The sequence below is a fragment of the Cryptosporidium ubiquitum genome (assembly GCF_001865345.1).
Source record: "Cryptosporidium ubiquitum isolate 39726 chromosome Unknown contig_20, whole genome shotgun sequence".
Classification (NCBI taxonomy): domain Eukaryota; phylum Apicomplexa; class Conoidasida; order Eucoccidiorida; family Cryptosporidiidae; genus Cryptosporidium; species Cryptosporidium ubiquitum.
In genome coordinates this window covers 84406-103306 of record NW_021639828.1, presented here as the reverse complement: position 1 = coordinate 103306, position 18901 = coordinate 84406, and the positions used below count along the sequence as shown (strand labels likewise).

At 28.8% G+C, this 18901-nt stretch overlaps 9 protein-coding genes across 9 annotated transcripts; 6 read left to right on the top strand and 3 right to left on the bottom strand.

The window, feature by feature from the left end:
• Positions 1-58: 58 nt before the first annotated feature.
• On the top strand, positions 59-1732 carry cubi_01378 (membrane associated aspartyl protease; the record flags this gene model as incomplete). Its single annotated transcript, XM_029018390.1, has 1 exon — positions 59-1732. One exon carries the CDS (start codon positions 59-61, stop codon positions 1730-1732), a length of 1674 nt encoding a protein of 557 aa, XP_028873617.1.
• A 369-nt stretch (positions 1733-2101) lies between these two features.
• cubi_01377 (uncharacterized protein) lies at positions 2102-5512 on the top strand (the record flags this gene model as incomplete). The annotated part of the gene is made up of 1 exon (XM_029018389.1): positions 2102-5512. The coding sequence occupies one exon, from the start codon at positions 2102-2104 to the stop codon at positions 5510-5512; it is 3411 nt and encodes a 1136-aa protein (XP_028873616.1).
• Positions 5513-5535: 23 nt separating this feature from the next.
• On the bottom strand, positions 5536-7863 carry cubi_01376 (uncharacterized protein; the record flags this gene model as incomplete). Its single annotated transcript, XM_029018388.1, has 1 exon — positions 5536-7863. One exon carries the CDS (start codon positions 7861-7863, stop codon positions 5536-5538), a length of 2328 nt encoding a protein of 775 aa, XP_028873615.1.
• A 457-nt stretch (positions 7864-8320) lies between these two features.
• cubi_01375 (ribonuclease HI large subunit) lies at positions 8321-9299 on the top strand (the record flags this gene model as incomplete). Its single annotated transcript, XM_029018387.1, has 3 exons — positions 8321-8483; positions 8540-8666; positions 8714-9299. The coding sequence occupies 3 exons, from the start codon at positions 8321-8323 to the stop codon at positions 9297-9299; spliced, it is 876 nt and encodes a 291-aa protein (XP_028873614.1).
• A 467-nt stretch (positions 9300-9766) lies between these two features.
• On the top strand, positions 9767-11962 carry cubi_01374 (uncharacterized protein; the record flags this gene model as incomplete). Its single annotated transcript, XM_029018386.1, has 1 exon — positions 9767-11962. The coding sequence occupies one exon, from the start codon at positions 9767-9769 to the stop codon at positions 11960-11962; it is 2196 nt and encodes a 731-aa protein (XP_028873613.1).
• Positions 11963-12045: 83 nt separating this feature from the next.
• Positions 12046-13209, bottom strand: cubi_01373 (uncharacterized protein; the record flags this gene model as incomplete). The annotated part of the gene is made up of 1 exon (XM_029018385.1): positions 12046-13209. The coding sequence occupies one exon, from the start codon at positions 13207-13209 to the stop codon at positions 12046-12048; it is 1164 nt and encodes a 387-aa protein (XP_028873612.1).
• A 333-nt stretch (positions 13210-13542) lies between these two features.
• Positions 13543-14571, top strand: cubi_01372 (TBC domain-containing protein; the record flags this gene model as incomplete). Its single annotated transcript, XM_029018384.1, has 1 exon — positions 13543-14571. The coding sequence occupies one exon, from the start codon at positions 13543-13545 to the stop codon at positions 14569-14571; it is 1029 nt and encodes a 342-aa protein (XP_028873611.1).
• A 94-nt stretch (positions 14572-14665) lies between these two features.
• cubi_01371 (uncharacterized protein) lies at positions 14666-16144 on the bottom strand (the record flags this gene model as incomplete). The annotated part of the gene is made up of 1 exon (XM_029018383.1): positions 14666-16144. One exon carries the CDS (start codon positions 16142-16144, stop codon positions 14666-14668), a length of 1479 nt encoding a protein of 492 aa, XP_028873610.1.
• A 737-nt stretch (positions 16145-16881) lies between these two features.
• Positions 16882-18828, top strand: cubi_01370 (preprocathepsin C precursor; the record flags this gene model as incomplete). Its single annotated transcript, XM_029018382.1, has 1 exon — positions 16882-18828. One exon carries the CDS (start codon positions 16882-16884, stop codon positions 18826-18828), a length of 1947 nt encoding a protein of 648 aa, XP_028873609.1.
• Between the last annotated feature and the right edge of the window lie 73 nt (positions 18829-18901).

The following is an 18901-nucleotide window of genomic DNA, read 5'->3' as shown; positions in this document are numbered from 1 at the left end:
AATAATTAATAATTATTATTTATTTCGTTAAGTTTTTATTCTTTAGTATCGATTGAATATGAACCTTTCTATTTTTTTAATTATTACTTTCATAGTTGTAAAGGGGAATATAATCACGTTACCCTTATATGGAAATGTATACAAATATGGTTATTACTTTATTAAAATTAGCGTGGGATTGCCACTTAGACAGCAGCAGACACTTATTGTAGATACAGGAAGTTCTCTAACTGGATTTGCATGTGTAGATTGTATTAACTGTGGAACCCATGAAAATGAACCATTCAATATCAATTTGTCGACGACTAGTAATATTATTGAATGCAAAAAAGATAGTATTTTAATAAATGAAAAAGATATCAAAAATAAAGATAATTATGTTAGAACCAATAAGAATTACCAAAATTACATCCAGAATTTTTTGGAAAATAAATGTATTTACGATATTAAATATTCAGAAGGAAGCCATATATTTGGATACTTTTTTGAAGATTTTGTCGAATTTGAAAACGGATTATCATCTAAATTAGGAATTAAAAGAAAATTTGATGAAAAATTTGTTTTTGGCTGCAATATAATTGAAGATAGCCTTTTCAAGCATCAAAAAGCGTCTGGTATATTAGGGCTTGCTAACTATAGTAACATTGGAGGAATGAATCAAATAATTAACTTTATTTTTCAAAGCAATGAAGTAAGAGGAATTTATCCTGAGAAAATTATTTCAATTTTTTTTGAGGCAAATGGAGGAAAGTTAACTTTTGGATCTACTTATTTTGATCAAATTAATATTTGGGATAAACAATTCGAAATTTATAATGTAACAAGGTGTGTTGATGATGAAAGATACTGTGCTTATATAAGTAAAATTGAAGTAGATTCAGTTATCCGTAAAGAATATACTGCAACAAAGGGAAATACGTTTAAGGCTATTTTCGATACAGGAACTACAATTTCAATTTTCCCAGCTAAATTATTCAAAAATATTACAAGAAGTTTATTTAATACAGTTTCCAGATACTATCCAAAAATTTCTGGATATGATGAAAAAGACGGTCTTATATGTTGGAAAATACTGAATGAAATTTCAATTGATATATTTCCCGATATTAAAGTTATGTTTAAAAATAATCACAATCAGTTTACAGAGCAATTCGTAATCAACTGGTCTCCAAAGTCATATTTGTACTTAAATAAAATTTTAGAAAGCAATAGCAAAGTTTATTGTTTAGGAATAGCAAGTAATAACTTGTTAAATTTAAAAACACGAGATTTGAATAATGGTGGGGAAAATCCTTCAAATATTAATGAAATAGTTCTTGGTGCTACTTTTTTTATTTACAAGGAAATCACTTTTTTCTTAAGTGAAAATAAAATTATGATAAGAGATAACTATTCAAATATAAACAATAAAAATAATATTGTACCGAGTATGAATTTTTTCCGGAACAAAAATATCGGCTTAAATTCAAATGAAGGTCGAAATTATGATGAAAGAAAAATAATTAATATTCACAAAAGATATAAAAATAGCAATATATTCACCAGAAGAGTAATCAAAAGATATAAGGCTCTAAGATACAAAAATGAATTTTGGGGAGTTTTAATTTCTTTATCTCTAATAACAATTGTTTTACTTTCAACTTTTACAATTTACCAGAAGCTCTTGAGGAAATTTAAGTTATTCGAAGAAAATAGTTTTAATCTCAGGCAATATGTTAGTTTACAGTATTAAAACCATTATATATCCTGATTTACATTTAAAAGTCTTGAAGCACAGTTATCAATTATTTTGCCAAATTGCATTACAATTGAAATATTACTTGAACAATTCGACAAAAACTCCGTATTAAAAAAAGAATATCTAGTTTGAAATCGAAGATTAAAATATTTAAGTATTTAATTATTTTTTTTAGTGCCGATTTATCTCTAATTTACATTGATGCTCAACTTTATTATTTTTAGAGTTATTAGTAAACTTGGCCCCACTAAATAGGCGCGGCAATTTAATGCATTAAAAATTTTATGAACAGTTCCTGAATGAAAAAAAATAATTAAATTGACTTTCATAAATTTCCTCATTATTTAATTGAAATCTTAAAAAATGCCATACTGTCAATTTAATGATGATGCAAATTCTAAAAATCATATAATTTCAAAAGATGACTTAATTATCGATTCAGAAAATAACTCTTCAAATTTGGATAATAGGATCATTTTTAATAAAACAACTAGAATGGTTTTCTTTTCTAGTATCATATTTTCATCATTTCTAATACTTAGGCACCGAAAAATTCTATTAAGGTCATATGAAGAGCAGAAAATGTCAATGTTTAGTGAGACTGCATTTTATTTCTCTTTTTATGAAGATATCGTGAATTCTTCTGACAATATATATAATATAATTAAAAAAATGATATTTGATGACAGAACTGAATATCCTGACGTAATTAACTCGCTTTCAAGGTTTAATATTTACCAAGAAGTAATATTGGGCTTTTTATATAAATTTTTAGTGGCATTTAATTATAAGTTAAAATTCTTAATCAATGTTATTTATTCTTTCATAAATGGAGAGAATTTCTTAAAAAACGTGCTATACAATAATGATTCAAGTAATAAGTGTATTTTTTTGTCTACTCCATATAATTTTTACTTTTTCTGTGTAAATTTAATACTTGGATTCGGAATGGGTATATTATGTGGAACGAGTACATATCTCACGGGTGGGTCATATATAAGTGGGTTAACTTGTATGGGATTTTTGTTTGGAAATTTTAGATTGAGGTTGCTATCAAGAATTTCAAGTTTGCCTTTAAGAGAAAATTTCGCTCTTCCATTTATTTGGATTAACAACATGATATTAATTTCAATTATTAAATATACTAACAATAAAGATTCAAAAAAAAAATGGGCCTTGCTTTATTTTACATCAGTGATACTCTTAGAGTTCTGGCAATTTTCTGTGTTTGTAATTTCTACGCAGCTATTATCAGTTTATATTCTATTCTTACTTGGATACGAATTTTCAAGACTTAAATTAGTTCTAAAAAAATTAATTTTTGTTAATTTAATTGCCACTTTAACTTCATATTTATTGCATTTTTTTAACTATTATATTTTATTAACACCACTACCTCAAATTGGAATTTCAATTCTACTTTCCATTCAAATATGTAAAGTTTTTTCTGCCAAAATAAAAGAACCAAAATTCTCGTTGTTTTATTCGTTCAGTTTGGGTATTATTTCCTTAATTGTATTTTTCATTCTTAAATTTATTCTGAATCCAATTTCAGATCACGATACACACGTCTTTGACATGCTTAAAACTGCAGTTTTCGGGGAAAAATATGCCAATTTTGACACAATGATTTATAAAATGGGGAGTTCCGAATTTTCTTTTATTACTAAAGAACAGCTTGAAATGATTAAAAAATCTGGAGTTTTATTTATTTTTTTACCAGGTACTTTTTCAATTTTATTTTCAATACTAGTAGATACAATAAACATTAAAATATTCAAATATCGTCCAAACTATACTAATGTTAATAATTCATCTTTTTCATATCAGCTTGAAGACCATTCTCAAATATCCGATAATGTATCAGATTCTCCATCCAATTTTTCAATTAGCTCTACATCTACATCTTATTCACCTAAATCAACTCTTACCTCGAATCAAGATTGGAGTAGTTGTTTTGAACACAGTTTACAAGATGAATATCTGATGTACACTAGAAAAAATCAAACTAGCAGTTACGAAAAAAAAAACATTTCAATTTTTCAAAAACTGGGAAATCCAAATAATGAGAATCAAGATACTGCAATATCTTTTTTCGCCATTCAAACTATCTTTTATTGTTTATTAGCAATTATTATTTCAAGATTGAGAGTATTGGCCTTACCATATATTGTCGTCATTTCTAGCTTGTCTGCATCAAGGTATTACTTGCAATTTATATTAAATTATTACAAGAATTTATTATTAAATATATTCCAAATTAAATATTATAAAGATAAGGCAACTAATTCAATTAAAAAACATAATAATAGAGCAGTTAGTTTTGTTCTTCTGGCAATTTCTATCTCTATTCTATTTTTTTCGATTTTAAAGTTTCCGTTTAGTGAAATAAAGTCAGGATTCATTCCCGAAAATAATGCATCATCTTCAAAATCTAGATTGATAGGTTGGATTAATTCCAACTTACCAGATTACACACCAATACTTTCAGATATGGTAGTAGGTGCAACACTACGATTAACAACAAAGGCGAAAATAATTACTCACCCTCAATATGAACATATAAAAATTCGAAAAAGAACTCAATTTATGTATTCAATATCAGCCTGTATTTCTATTAAAGAGCTATATGAAACTATGGAACGGGAATATAAAACTGAATATTTGTTACTGAGCATTTATAGATGCGCCTTTCCTAAGGGCGATAAGAATGCTATCACAATGGTTCATGTAACCAACTTCCTTGACAATATAAATCACCGTTGTAATAATCAAGAAGTTATCTTTCAAAGGACGTGCTGGAGAATTCAGTTAGATAATCAATCTAGATATTTTGATCTTGTTTATAGAAATGCACATTATTCACTATATAAAAGGAAGAGTTTACAAGATTTAAAACTCTTTCAAGCAAACATTTTTGTAGAAGATAAATCAAATGATTTCTCCAAATTTTCATTTAAAAGAAAATTATTGGATTGGAATGAATCATGGAAACCGTGGATAATGAATCACTGTATGATAAATGATGTTTTTTGTCCACAAAATATAGTTGATTATGCAAGAATAATCATTGATATTTATAATATTATTGATGTTTCCAAATTATTATATGAAAAGGCCATTTCAATATTTCCGAGAAACAGTTACGTGATGTTTAATTATGCAGAATTTCTTGATTACGATATTGGGGATGATCCAAAACGTATCTTTGAAAGATACAATATGTCTATTGATCTTTATAAACAAGAAACTTCCAAAGATTATAATTCTGGTATTATTAAAGGGAATTTAAGTAACCTAATTAATGCTAACCAAAGCTTTAGTCTAAAGATGATATTAGGATTCATATTATTTTCAGAACAAATAAATGGAAGAACGGAATTTGTCATAAATAAATCACTGGAATTGATTTTTGAAAATGAACTAATTAAATTAATTTCATCAAATTTTGAGTTCATGAGTCTTTTTGAGATTATAGAACATTTGAACAGTAATAAGATAGTGAATGTCGATTTTGATATGTGTTTTGTAAGCCTCGCATATAATACTTGCATGATTTCTTCATATCTCAAAACAATTGAAATAGAAAGCCGTAAATTAGAAATCATGCAAAAAATATATCCTTCCTGGTTAATAAAGACGGTTTACAACAAGTTGTGGATATTTTCTAAATTGCTTGATCCTAACAACGCGTGTATAATTAAATATTGGAGCCTATTCCACAATAACGAAAAGAACAACATCGACTTTATTTATAGTTTTTTCTTAGAATGATGCGCAGATTAAAAAGACTATCACTATCTTATTATTTCCTCAATATCTTGAATAACAAATAATACGGTATCAAATTGACAAGTATTCTGATTGCTTATTTCCGAAATAATTAATTTAATGTGAGTGATATATTTTTTGATAATATTTGGTTCTTCAACCAAGTATTTAACAATGTCTCTTAAATACTTTGCTCCGTTGTTATATTTAAGCAATACAAGTTTTATTAGATTTAATACTATTAAAACCATTTTATCAGATTGACTTGATTCAAGATCTATGTTCTTGAATTTAGTCAGAAATGTTGAAGAAAATATGATCAGTTTATTTAAATCCTTCATATGCGTCGAAAAATTACTATCTTGATTACATACTTCTTCCCATAGTATCTCACGAAGAATATTAAAAATTCCAATAATTACTTTAGCGGAGTGTATTACATTTTTGGAAAACAATTTTTGTTGAAACTCCATAGAATTAAAATAAAGACTAAAGAGTACTGAATACGGATAACACTCATTTAATGAACTAGTAAATTTCTCAAATAAGCTTGAATATAAATTTACACTCGTTCTTAAGTTAGAACTCATATTTAAACAGTTATTTACTGGCGTTGCTTCTGATCTATTTCTGTTAAATGAAAACATAATGTGCTTAATCAAAATATTTTGATGCCAATTTAAACCGTAGATTGTGCTGAATGAACCAGGAACAATTTCCCTACACTTTCTAAAGTTATTAATGTTATTATCTAGTAGAAAATATGCCTTTTCTTGTAGCCTATCAAATATTAAAGTGTAATACATGCCTATTAACTCAATACTTTTTGAGATATTTTTTGGTAGAAAAGCATTAAAATATGAAAGTAAAATGTCTTGATTTCCTAAAATTGTACAGTCTATTTCATATCCAAGTTTTTTGTTGTCACTATAGTTAAGAAATGTTATAATAGTTCTGTAAATAATATTCAATTTTGTTGAGAGTGAAGTCATATTTTTTGGGTATATATAATTCACTGCGATTGGATATCTAGTCTCCAATATCACAAATAGTGCATAGGAATAACATGAAAGGGTTAATGGCGTTACATCCAAATCTCCTGATTGTGTCTCAACATCATGAACGCAAATTGGAATATTATTGAGAGTATCAATAATGGCATATGGAGATACATAACTAATACTGTAGCATAGCCTGTAAATAATTTCTACCCATATATTATTATTATTGTTATTATTATCACAATTATTAAAGTTCTGAATTTCTGAACTGAATAAATCAGATAAAATAACATTTAAAATAGAATTTGGTGAACTAGTGACCAAAACACTTGAAAATAACTTAATATTTTGATCAAAATTCTTTTTCTTAGAACAAACCCCAGAATTGTTTAATATTTCAACATCATGCAAATCAATTATTATTAAGTTTTCTAAAACTTTCATTAAAAATGAATAAATTGTATGTTGAGTAACATTTATATTTACTTCAGATAATTCTGAATTAAAAATTCCAATCTCTTGATTTTTGTATTCAGCATCACATTTGCTTTCTGACAAACAGTCAAATAGAAGTTTGATAATTTTATTAACTAAATATTGTAAAAAATACATTTTTGCAATCGTACAATATCTATATATTTCGGTTTTTTTCGAGGAACAATTACATGAGTAAAGTGAATTACATTCAATGTCATAAACAAATTTTCTGAGTGCCAAAGAACATACAGTGGTAGTAAATTGTGCTTTATTTCTTTTCATCCTGGAAATACAAATAAGAGAATAATATAATCCCAAATATCTATAAAACCTCGGTAGATGTCTCTTTACTTCTGTACATGATTCTGGATTGATTTTTTCATTCATTGAAATGCTCTCTTTGTTTTTTTGTGAAGATACTTCAGCTTTATCTGAAAGTATTGGTAAACTAATACTACCTAAAATCACTTCAATGAAAGTTACATAGCCTTCTTTAGGAGAACACTTTAAAGCTACTTCCATTGAAAGGTCGCACAGTAATTTCCAGAACTCGTATTCAAGTTCATAGCCATTCATATTTTCAAATGGATTATCAATATTACAATAACAACTAGGAGGAAAATTAATATATTTCGAACTTCTATCATAAATAATTGAAAGAATATCAACGGAAACATAATCCAAATGAGGGTTAATTTGTTCATTCAATCTGAAATATGATAGCATATGATAGCATAGTCGAGTTAATTTATTAATTATTTTATAATTTTCTTTTTCTGAATCCAACCAATCCAGTATTTCAATGTAAATTGGGGACAAATCGTCCAATTTCTTCTTTTTGATTAAGTAACTCTGAAGTAGTTCTGGAAACTGCATAATAATATATGAGGTATTTATTAACAGAATAAAAATAGAAACAATTTTTTGTTAATTTCAAGTCATTAAAAGAAAGTAATTAATTGGCGCATTGTTTGTCAAATGTTGCTTAATTGTTCAAATCTGTAAAAGAATATAGTTTAATTGAGCAGATAATTTATATTAATAAGCATGAATAAATATTTATGTTAATAAACCAAGATCATTTTCTCTTTCACTTCAAAATAATTATTAGTTAAAAAGTTGTTAATTTTTTTTAATTTGAAAAGATGTGATTTATAACTTAGCAGATAAAATCTGAAGATGGGAATATCTTAAGGTTCAGGAATTTCGCTAAATCGTGCTTAGTGGCACTATTTAGTACTTTTCAATTTTTTAATATATTTTTCTTACAAAAATCATTTACCCGCACTTAGTTGAAACAAAAATTACCTCGGCTCTAAAATTAAGAAAATAAATGGAACACACATTTGAGGAGAATATTCTTGGATTTGAACACAAAGAAGTTATATTGGGCATTGATGAGGCTGGAAGAGGCCCTGTATTGGGGCCTATGGTATATGCATGCCTATTTTACCCTAAAGAGAATGAGGATTTGTTAAAAAAAATTAATGTTGATGGTTAGTTATTAGATACTTTTTTTTTGTTCACACAATTCTTAAATTGCCTAAATAAGATTCCAAAAGACTATCATCTCAAAACAGGGATAAAATTTATGATAAAATAAAAAACTTGAAAGATAAATTTGGTTGGAGAATTCATATAATGTCACCAGAATATTTAAGTTGTGAAATGCATAGGAAGTAAGTTTTTTAAAATCAATACACATTTTTAATCATAATTTATAAAGAAAAAAAAACAATTTGAATGAGATATCTCATTTGGCAGCCATTAGTAAGTTTATACAAATTAATTATTATATCTTCATGCTGTTAGATTTAATAAAGTACGTAATTAATAATAAAGTTAATGTCAAGGAAATCTACATTGATACAGTTGGACCACCCGATTCCTATAGAAATAAATTGATTAATATTTTTCCGGGTATTAATATTACTGTAAAGCCAAAGGCCGATTCACTATTTCCTTCTGTAAGTGGTGCATCTATTTTGGCAAAGGTTAAAAGAGACGATATCCTTTCGAATTGGTGGGGGCAAACGTCTATTGAATGTTGCGATTTTAATGGTAATAAAATTAGTAATTATGAACAGGGCAGTGGATATCCAGGCGATCCAAAAACAAGGGAATTCCTCAGGCGTATCTTCGATCCCATATTTGGATTCCCAAATATTGTCCGCTTTTCTTGGTCAACAGCAAGTGAAATAATAGAAAAAAGTGGGTATTCAGTTACATGGGGGGAGAATGAATTAAATAATAGCCAGCAGAAAATAGAGTTTAATAGGCCTCAAAAAAATTGTAAGTTGTTTATTTTCTGATTAAATACTTTAAAGAAATTGTGCAAATTAATAAATATCTCTATAGTCATTTCAGGTGGCTCAAAATTTCTGTTAAGCCGGAAATTAATTAGGAGAAAGATAATTTTCAATGAATAATTGTGTAAATATAAATATTTTAGAACTATCAAATCATTTAGTACAAAGTTTTTATAAAATTTCCTATAATTATCATCGAATTGATTTGATTATCGTTTGAACGATTTGCTAATGCGGGAACATTTATTTTTATCTGCAGTGGTTCATAATTGTGTTAAATCATTAAAAAAGCAAATATAATAAGTTCAAAAAAAAAAAAAATCAGTGAAAAAACATAGCACACATCAATTTCATTGTTTTTTTGTTTTGTAATATAAATTCACATCGATTTATTGAAGCAATTTTCAAGGTTGCTATTTAATTTAGTATTGCAGTGTAGATCAATTACTTGAATTAATCGAAATAATATTATGGCCAGAAAAAGTAAAAGATTGCAATCATTACTGCCTGAAAACAATGAATTACTACAAACCAGATTAGATATTGGCTATGGAATTAGATCAAATGTCTTGATTAATAATTTGTCTAATCTGGAAGAAAATATCAAAAAAGTTGATGGTGTAAGAACCCGTTCAATGACTAGATCGAATATTAACAAAAAAAATACGGACTTTCAAGTTGGAAATGCAGATTTAAATGAGGTTTTTAAGACTACGGAGGTTGATATTGCTTCTCCCACAAAAAAATCAAAGACTAAACAAAAAAATTCCAGGAACCTTAAATTTAATAAAACCAAACAAAAGAATCAAGATGTAAAATATAATGAACATAATGATATAAAAAACAATGACGATAGTTCTTCTCTTGACTGCAAAAAAAAAATTATTTTAATAAATGATACGGATGATGCATTCGAATCTGGAAATTGTGGAACAGAAAGAATTCAATTTAACGATATATCTCGGTTAGATAGTTTATTGCCACCTACTGCCCCTGAGTCTCAAGATAATTCTCCAATTAGAGGAAACAGCAATAATGAATTTATTGTTGGGGAAGAGTCCATTTTTACTGATGTTAACGAACTTCAATCAGAAAATAGGCTTGAGAATCTTTTATCTCAAGACCAAAATACGAATTTATCAATTTATGAACATCTTTTTAAGCCCGAAAATAAAGCAAATTTAGATAGATTGAAGAAAATCAAGTTATCAGAAAAATACGAATATTTGATCGACATTTTCCAAGGTTTAGAAATAGTTTTGAGGTTACTTGAAAGAAGACAAAAACCATTTTTTTACCATACTTTTATCAGAGAACAGGTGGAAAATATCACCAAGAAAACATTTTCTCTTGAAAATTTGCTTCGAATTGTTTGGATATCTCCTCAATTAATATCTATTAAGTGGTGTAAAACAAACAAACTCAATATTAATGTACTGGATTCCCCAAATAACAAATTAAATGAATATTATGGCCAATATGAATTAGAAATAATTTTGAACAATGGAATTAATAATCCACTAAATAGGCTTTCTCATTCGAATATAAATGAAAGAGTAGATATTTTTAGACTGATATTAATTGATTTTACCATTTTTCAACAAGAAATTTATTTAAAACAAATAATAACGAAAGATATTCAAGCAAATTCCGATATATTAGAGCTGAAAGGTTGGTCATCTTTTTTCAATATCGAAAACTGCGTCGAAATCCCAAAGGCAAAATTACCTCAAAAAAAAAATAGCAATAGCAATTTACATAACAGTATTAAAAAAAGTGGGCAAAGAATAAATAACTTAAGTTTGACCCCAAACACAAGGAGCTTATATAATTTAAAAGTAATAAGTAGTCTATCAAATTTAGAAGAACAGATCGAACATGAAAAAAATAATAGAAGATCACTTTCTGCAGATAATATAAAGAAAGACGAGAGTAATGGTGTACTAGTAACCCCGTTAAGAAGTAAAAAATCTATTTTTGAAACAAATTTAATTGATGGAAATAAAGATAAAGATAAATTGATTACTGATCCTCATCCTTCAAACAATATAAACATATCATCGACACCTAATAGAAGCTTTAGGTCATCATACATGCTTTCTCGTTCTATTTCCCCTAAGATAACTTCAAGCAATGCAAGAATACCTTTATGCAACACAAAATTTTCCAAATCAGTCACAATTCTTTCAAAAAATAAAAGCTTGTTGACACCTTCTCAAAAAGATCTTCTTGAGAGCGTTAAAAGAAGAGAAAAAATAAAGGAAATTAGTAACATGATAAATGTGGAGGATGAGGGGTTTAACGAAAAACTAGATCAAGTAAAAAATGAAATATGGACAATACAACAATTATCTTTTGTTTTTCTAGGAACCAAGAAGTTAATTCCTACAACTCAGCTTCCCTTATTGGCAAAAAGATTAACAACGTCCGCACGGAATTCTCCGGAGGTTAGCAAGGTACAGGATTCCATCATTAGACTGTCCACTAAATGGCCAGAATATATTAAATTGGGTAATTCAACCGTAGATAAAGGGGTTAAACTAGTTAAACTTCATATTAACGATGATAATTTATCCGATATAATTAAGGAATTGAACAAAGAAAAGGAATCAATATTTAAGCAAAGAGAAGAATTTAGGTTGGAGACAATTTCTAAATACAAATAATATATAGCTATTTCTTGCAGGTATTTTAGCAATTAGGAAATTAAGCTAGTTTTTTTATGATCAAATTTTTAAATTTCAAAAACTTATATACCAAGTGATGAATGAACAGCAATTCGAACCATTTTAGGTTTAGAATGTGATTGTAGAACTTTCAATTTTGCTTTAATAACTTCTATGCGTTTTGAATTAATTTCTGACTTATTATACAGATCCCTATATAATGTATAAATATATGTAGCAATTGGATCTTTAGAATGGAAGTTTTTTAAAAAGCGTCTTGATTCATTTACTGGAGGAATGAACTGAGCCATATTGGGGTTACTCTGATAAGATGATAAAGTGTCTTCAAAAAATGAAAGCTTATTTTGAACATCTTTACAGTTTCTGGAAATGCATTCCATCATTTCTCCAATGTCATTGTAAGGTATTCTTGCTCTTGTGCTTAAAGCACCTCTTGCTGCTAAATCCTTCAAATCAAACCCAAGAAGATTCTCAGGTAAGTCCCCTTCTATATTAATTTGATCAAAAGCAGCTTTATTTGATTTATCACTTTTTGAAGTTGGCCCTCTGCTTGTTTTGTTTGATTTGCAATTAGCTGCTCTTATAATACCTTTACCAGGTATCTCCGCAAGCCCATGAAAGTCCATCATCTCCGAATCTTCCATCTTACATTTTTCTGAAATAGGGTTACCATTTACATCTCTATATGAAAATATAGAATTTGGAACAGGCGACCAAGGGTCAGGGATATCATCAAGAAGCGGAGCATTCTTAATTTTATGGAAAACACCAAATCCATTATTATCTTTGCTAACCTGGATATCTCTATTATTAATGAATCTTCTATTTGATTCATAATTCCCATGTATTGTGTCTTGAGTTCTTAAAGAATCAATTTTAGATGATAAGTCTTGCTCAGAAGGAATAAAAAGGGTTCCGTAATAATCAAGTAAACCACTTTTCAAATCAGTAATTGTGGTTCCAATATCTGTAATTACATCTAAATGAGGCCATCTCTCTTCTATTGGAGAGTTATTTGGAAGAGGGGCTTTTGAATTTTCTTGGAATTTTCTTATTTGTGATGGTGTGAGCCTGCTTGTATTAACATCTGTGTTAACATTAGAATTTACAATAGTAGATATTGATTGTTGTATACCCTTAATGTTATCACCAATAGGTGATTCACCTGTCTTATTTGTCTCTCCTAGTTTGATTTCTTCTTTTTTTTCTGTTTTGTTACTATCCATTTTTTTTGCTTTTTGTTTAAGTCAATACTAACACTCAGAACAGTTGGCGCCAACATGTGCAGGGTGCATGTGCATTTGAATATCAGTATCGAAATATTCTGTGGGGCTTATGCTACAAATAAAACAATTTGAAAAATTAGATAATTATTTTAACAACTTTAAGCATAAAATTAAACGATGGTCTGAAATAATTAATGTATTACTGCATATTAATAATTTAATGTTTTCGGTTGAAGAACACCTTTGGGCGCCTTCAAAAACTATTTTTTTAAATTATTTCTATTTTTTATAAAATATTAAATTAATTTTTTTTTCTATTTTAATATAAATATAATGATTGGATCTATTGAGTTTTGGAACAAGGAGGCGAAAGCCCCTTTATTGAAACGAAATGCGGGTATGTTTTCCAATAAATTAAAGGAAATGGCTCCACATTTGAAAAGGGCAGAAAGTTGGCTAGATATTGCTCTAAATCCAAACAATGAGATAAAACAAATGAACGAAAGTAACAACGAAATTAACTGCGATAATGAATACTTAATTAAACTTGATCAGAATATAAAAATTAATCTTGTTGACCATACGGATAATCCAGAAATTGATCGAATTTTCAAATTAGATGCAGAGAGAACTTTCTCGGACGAAGAAAATAGAACTAAGATGATTAGTGTTTTGAGTACAATCTATCAGGAAATTAAGGATTATCACCAAGGATTGGGGTTTGTTGTTGCATTTTTTTTATTGCAGCTAACACCTGAAGATACAGTTCGTTTAGCATTGTCATTAAATAGATATTATTTACCTGGTTATTTTAAAACTGCACCATTCAATTATGTTAGAGATGCTAAGGTTTTTGAAAAGCTGTTAGCGAAAAGATACCCTGATGCAGCGAAGAAAATTGAGGATTCAGCATGCGCAGAAGCGTTTTGCTCCAAGTGGTTTGTTGGATTAAATGTGCATGTACTACCATTTCCATCACTATGCAAATTTTTCGAAATATTGTTCGAAAAGGGAAATTTATTTTTATTTCAATTTGGCTTATCTATTGTTGATGTATGCAGAGAGGATATTTTGAATGCGAAAGATGCCTCTCAAGTTCTTGCCATTTTACGGTTAGATGAGAAAGTTTATCATGATTTGTTGGAGCATAAAAATTTCTTAGGTAAAGAAGAGGAAAAACCAGGAAGTTTTTTCCTATATTTAGTGGACAATGCCCTTGATATACAAATTACTCAAGATGAAATTAATGATTTGAGAGGAGTTGTACTCGAAGAAATGAGACAACAAGAGGAAAAGAGAAAGCAAATTGAGTCACAGATGGATTTCGATGACGACGAAATCGTTTTTTCTGATGAAGATTAGTTCATTATATTCTCATTTATTTTTATAGTTATCTTTTGAATCCCCTCTAACTATTTCTAAGATAAATTACACTACCTTCTGATAATCTATTTGATCAGTAATCATAGCTTTCGTACCCCCAATCACTAGTATTATTACCGTTGTTATATTGGTTATTCGCACTATTTCTACCATCATTAACATAAAACTCGTCATGATAGGTATTTTGGCCCTGGAAATCATTATATTGCTTAAGAGATTGAAGCTTATTTAGAACCTTGCCCCAAAACTCATTCTCAATATTCGAAGACTGAGACTGCCTTAATATAAATTCTTGGATAGTGTTATTGAATATATTTACTTTTTCTGAGAAAAAGTGAGGCATTTCGTGTATAATCAATACTACTCTGCCCGCGGAAAGAAGTGTTTTAAGTGCAGATTGGTCTTCTCTGTATCTATCTAGCTTAGAAAGATTAGTATCCGAAGTAAATGACCCTTCGCGAGTCTTCGAAGAAAATAACGAAAAACCACTTACAAGACCTTTTGCTGCTGAACTCACTACACTTGTTATTGAACTGTTACTTACGTTTGAATTTGAAAATGAATTAGACTTTAAGTCATTTACATTGACTTCATCAGAATATTGTGTAAATGAGTTATTTGTATTTAATAAGCACTGCATTTTCTCCAGAGTTTGTACTGCTTCGAGCATACACTCTGTATCGTTCATTTCTCTAGCTATGATGCTATAAAGCATGTCATAGTGTTTTTGTGTAGAATTAGAATTAATATTGTACAAATTTTGAAAAATAGAAGATAGGTCAAGTCTTGATTCATTATTTGTATTATTCAGCGAAATATTGTGAAATAGTGATGGGATCTCTTTGAATGAAATATGAGCACGATTATATGAAGATGTAATTGTATTTAAGTGCTCACTTAATTGTTCAAGCTGAATAAAATGATTCTCTAAACGATTTGAAAATTCAGAAATAGGGCTAATATCTACTGTTGGAACTGAAAAGCGATTAGAAGGTTTTCCTGGCCTGCTATTTGGATTATCTGTAGACAAAACGTTATCAAAACTACTAAAGTATTGCGTAACAATGTCGAAGAGAGGACGGTTTGCCTCCTCTTTTTTCAAAGTTTCCATGCCACTTTCACTTCTATTTAGCCATGTTCTAACCAAACTAGAGGAAATGAGGTACCCTCTATTAAACACTCTTCTTAAAAATTCTTCCAAATAGCGTCTTCTAAATTCAATAAAATCTTTTTCGAATCTACCAACTTTTTTCTTTTTTGGAATTGGAGGAATAAATACACCTGGAAACTGAATTACCAAAGTAGATCTTAACCACTCAAAATCGCTGTACCTCTTTCTAGTAGAAAAATTGTGGCCATCTGGAGTAATCCCGGAAACTAGATAAACTGTGTACTTTCCCAATCCAATAGATTTATTTTCAGGGTCAGTTACATTCACTTGATAATTATATCTTTTCGGTTCCATTCCCCAATCAGATATAATAAAATTGTTAATTTGATCTTGATCACCAACATTTTCCGTATTTTCAGTTTTAATGCTATCAGGCGACATTTTTAAATCTCATATGTAAGGGAATGCGTTAATATTAAATGAAACTTATTTGTCTAAAACTTAATTAATTGCTAATTATAATAATGGAGGTGTCTTTTTCTAAAAGTGAGTATTCTTTATTATTTTTAATTGTGCTAATTTTCAATTATGTACTTTAAAATCCGACCAAAAAATGTTGATACCCCTCAATGTGCAGGCGCCAATGTGAATTTTGTTGAAATTATTTTTAATAAATATAAAAATTAACTAAAATAAATTGTATTTATAGAGTTTATTATGTAGAGCAATTACTCAACAGATTTTTAGATGGGCTTGAAATAATTAGTACCTTCATTTCAAAGTTAATAATCTGATTGAGATAGCTTCTTAAAAAACAAATTGCATAAAAATCTATTTAAAAATTTATTTTTTTTATAAATAAAACTAGTTTACAAATATAAAGCATGCAAAAAGAGATATACCGCCTAAAATGCATGCATTGGCATACTTAAGTCTTATAGGGCAAATATTTTGGAATTCGAATTATTACTAGATTGTATAATTAAATATTTCCAATATCAAATATCTATTATTAAGTGGGTCCAACAATAAATGGTTTACTAGATATTTCATTATTTTTAGTTGGCTGTCGATAGAATAAAGAAAAAATAAAGAATCACTATATAATTGAAGTTTTTCGCATAAAATACACTAAAAACTACAGATATTAGTGTTAGAAGAAGGTTATAAAGCATATAATGATCATTATAAATAAAAGGCTAAATTCATATAAAACGCTTCAAATTATAGGGAAGTCTATAATACTTTTTTTTTATGTAACATTCGTGAAGTCTGACTTACCTATACATGTTACAACGTCAGACGTTATTGGAAGATGGAAATTTCAATATTCTAAACCTGCTGACAATTGGATTTATGGCTGTGGATCAAGTGTTCCAAATAAAAATACCCAAAATTTACAGCCAAGCTTGGCGGATTATAATAAATGGCTTACTGAAAAAACAAAAGGTGAATTGGAAGAATTAGATTTGATATTAACTGATCTGCTATTTTCGGAAAATGACGATAATGATCTTGATAGCTCATTATTTCCAGGAAGAGATGATTGGGCATTTTTGGCAGTTAAAGATCCCGAAAATGGAAAAATTGTTGGAAGGTGGACAATGGTCTATGATGAAGGGTTTGAGATAACTACAAAACATATGACAATTTTTGGAATAATGAAATACAACTTATTAAACAATGGAAATTGCAATGCAAGAGATGGTGATAACGAAACATCAAAGGGTGAAACATTATGTTACGAAACAGATTCGTCGCAAATTCAACTTGGATGGTATTATATAAAAGGTTCTAAAAAAAGAGGCTGTGTCAGTGGTAAAAAAAATGAAATTTATGATGAAAATTCACTTGGAACTTTAAGAAATAGGGTTGAAATTCCAATAAAGAAATCTTTTGAGTCAAGTATAAGAAATTTATCTAACTTGTTACAGGAATTTGCGCATAAGCATAATAGTAAAGATTCAGAAAACTGGAGAGCAAGAAACAGTTTTAGCCTAACAGACGTGGCTTTTTCGCACCACTCATATTATATGAATGCAGTAAACTTCAGGAAAATACATCCATTTAGAATCACAAACTCGCAACACTCGTCTTTCATTGAAATGTCTAAAGGTGGAATAAGAAACATTGGTGATTACGATAATATTGTAGAGCCGATTTTTGCATGCAACGTGATCCGGAGAAAAACCGATGATGAGATAAAACTCCCCTCTTCGTTTTCTACAGGAGATCCCTTTTCCGATGATGAATTTAGTGATCTTCCATTTAACCAAGGAAACTGTGGTTCATGTTATGCAGTTTCTTCTGTTTATATTTTGGCAAAGAGAGCAGAGCTACAGTTAAAAAAATTAACGAATGGAGCTTCTAAAGACGAAAAAATATCACTTTCTTCACAATCAGTCCTTTCATGTTCTCCTTTTAATCAAGGATGCGAAGGTGGTTATCCATTTTTGGTTGGGAGGCAAGCTGAGGAAATAGGGATATCCTCAGAAAAGTGTATGGGATATTATGCAGATTCAAATCAGGAATGCAACTTTTCGCCATTTATCACACCAGAAACTGAAGATCGATTATATTGCGAACAGGATGAAAGAATGTATGCAAAGGAATATGGCTATGTAGGCGGTTGCTATGGTTGCTGCGACGAAGATAAGATGAAAAAAGAAATATTCAAAAACGGTCCAATAGCAGTAGCAATGCACATAGATACATCACTATTGGTATATGATAATGGAATATATGACTCCATTCCAGATGACCATACAAAATATTGTGACTTGCCAAATAGGCAATTAAATGGGTGGGAATATACTAATCATGCTATTTCTGTTGTAGGGTGGGGCGAAGAAAATGGCATTCCATATTGGATTATTCGAAACTCATGGGGAGCAAACTGGGGAAAGAAAGGCTACGCAAAAATTCGAAGAGGAAAAAATATTGGTGGAATTGAAAATCAAGCAGTATTTATCGATCCAGATTTTTCCAGAGGAATGGGCCTCTCTCTTCTGAATAAATACCTAAATAATACATCATATAGCAAAGATTTACCTGAAATAAAAAATAGTTCTCAAGGATCAGACGAGCTTCATGTCGAAATTGAAAATGGCGAGATTGATGAATAAAATTATTTTCGTTATTGCTACTAAATATTAAATAATTTAATACATTTTTCTTTCGTTTTTCTATTTGTAAATT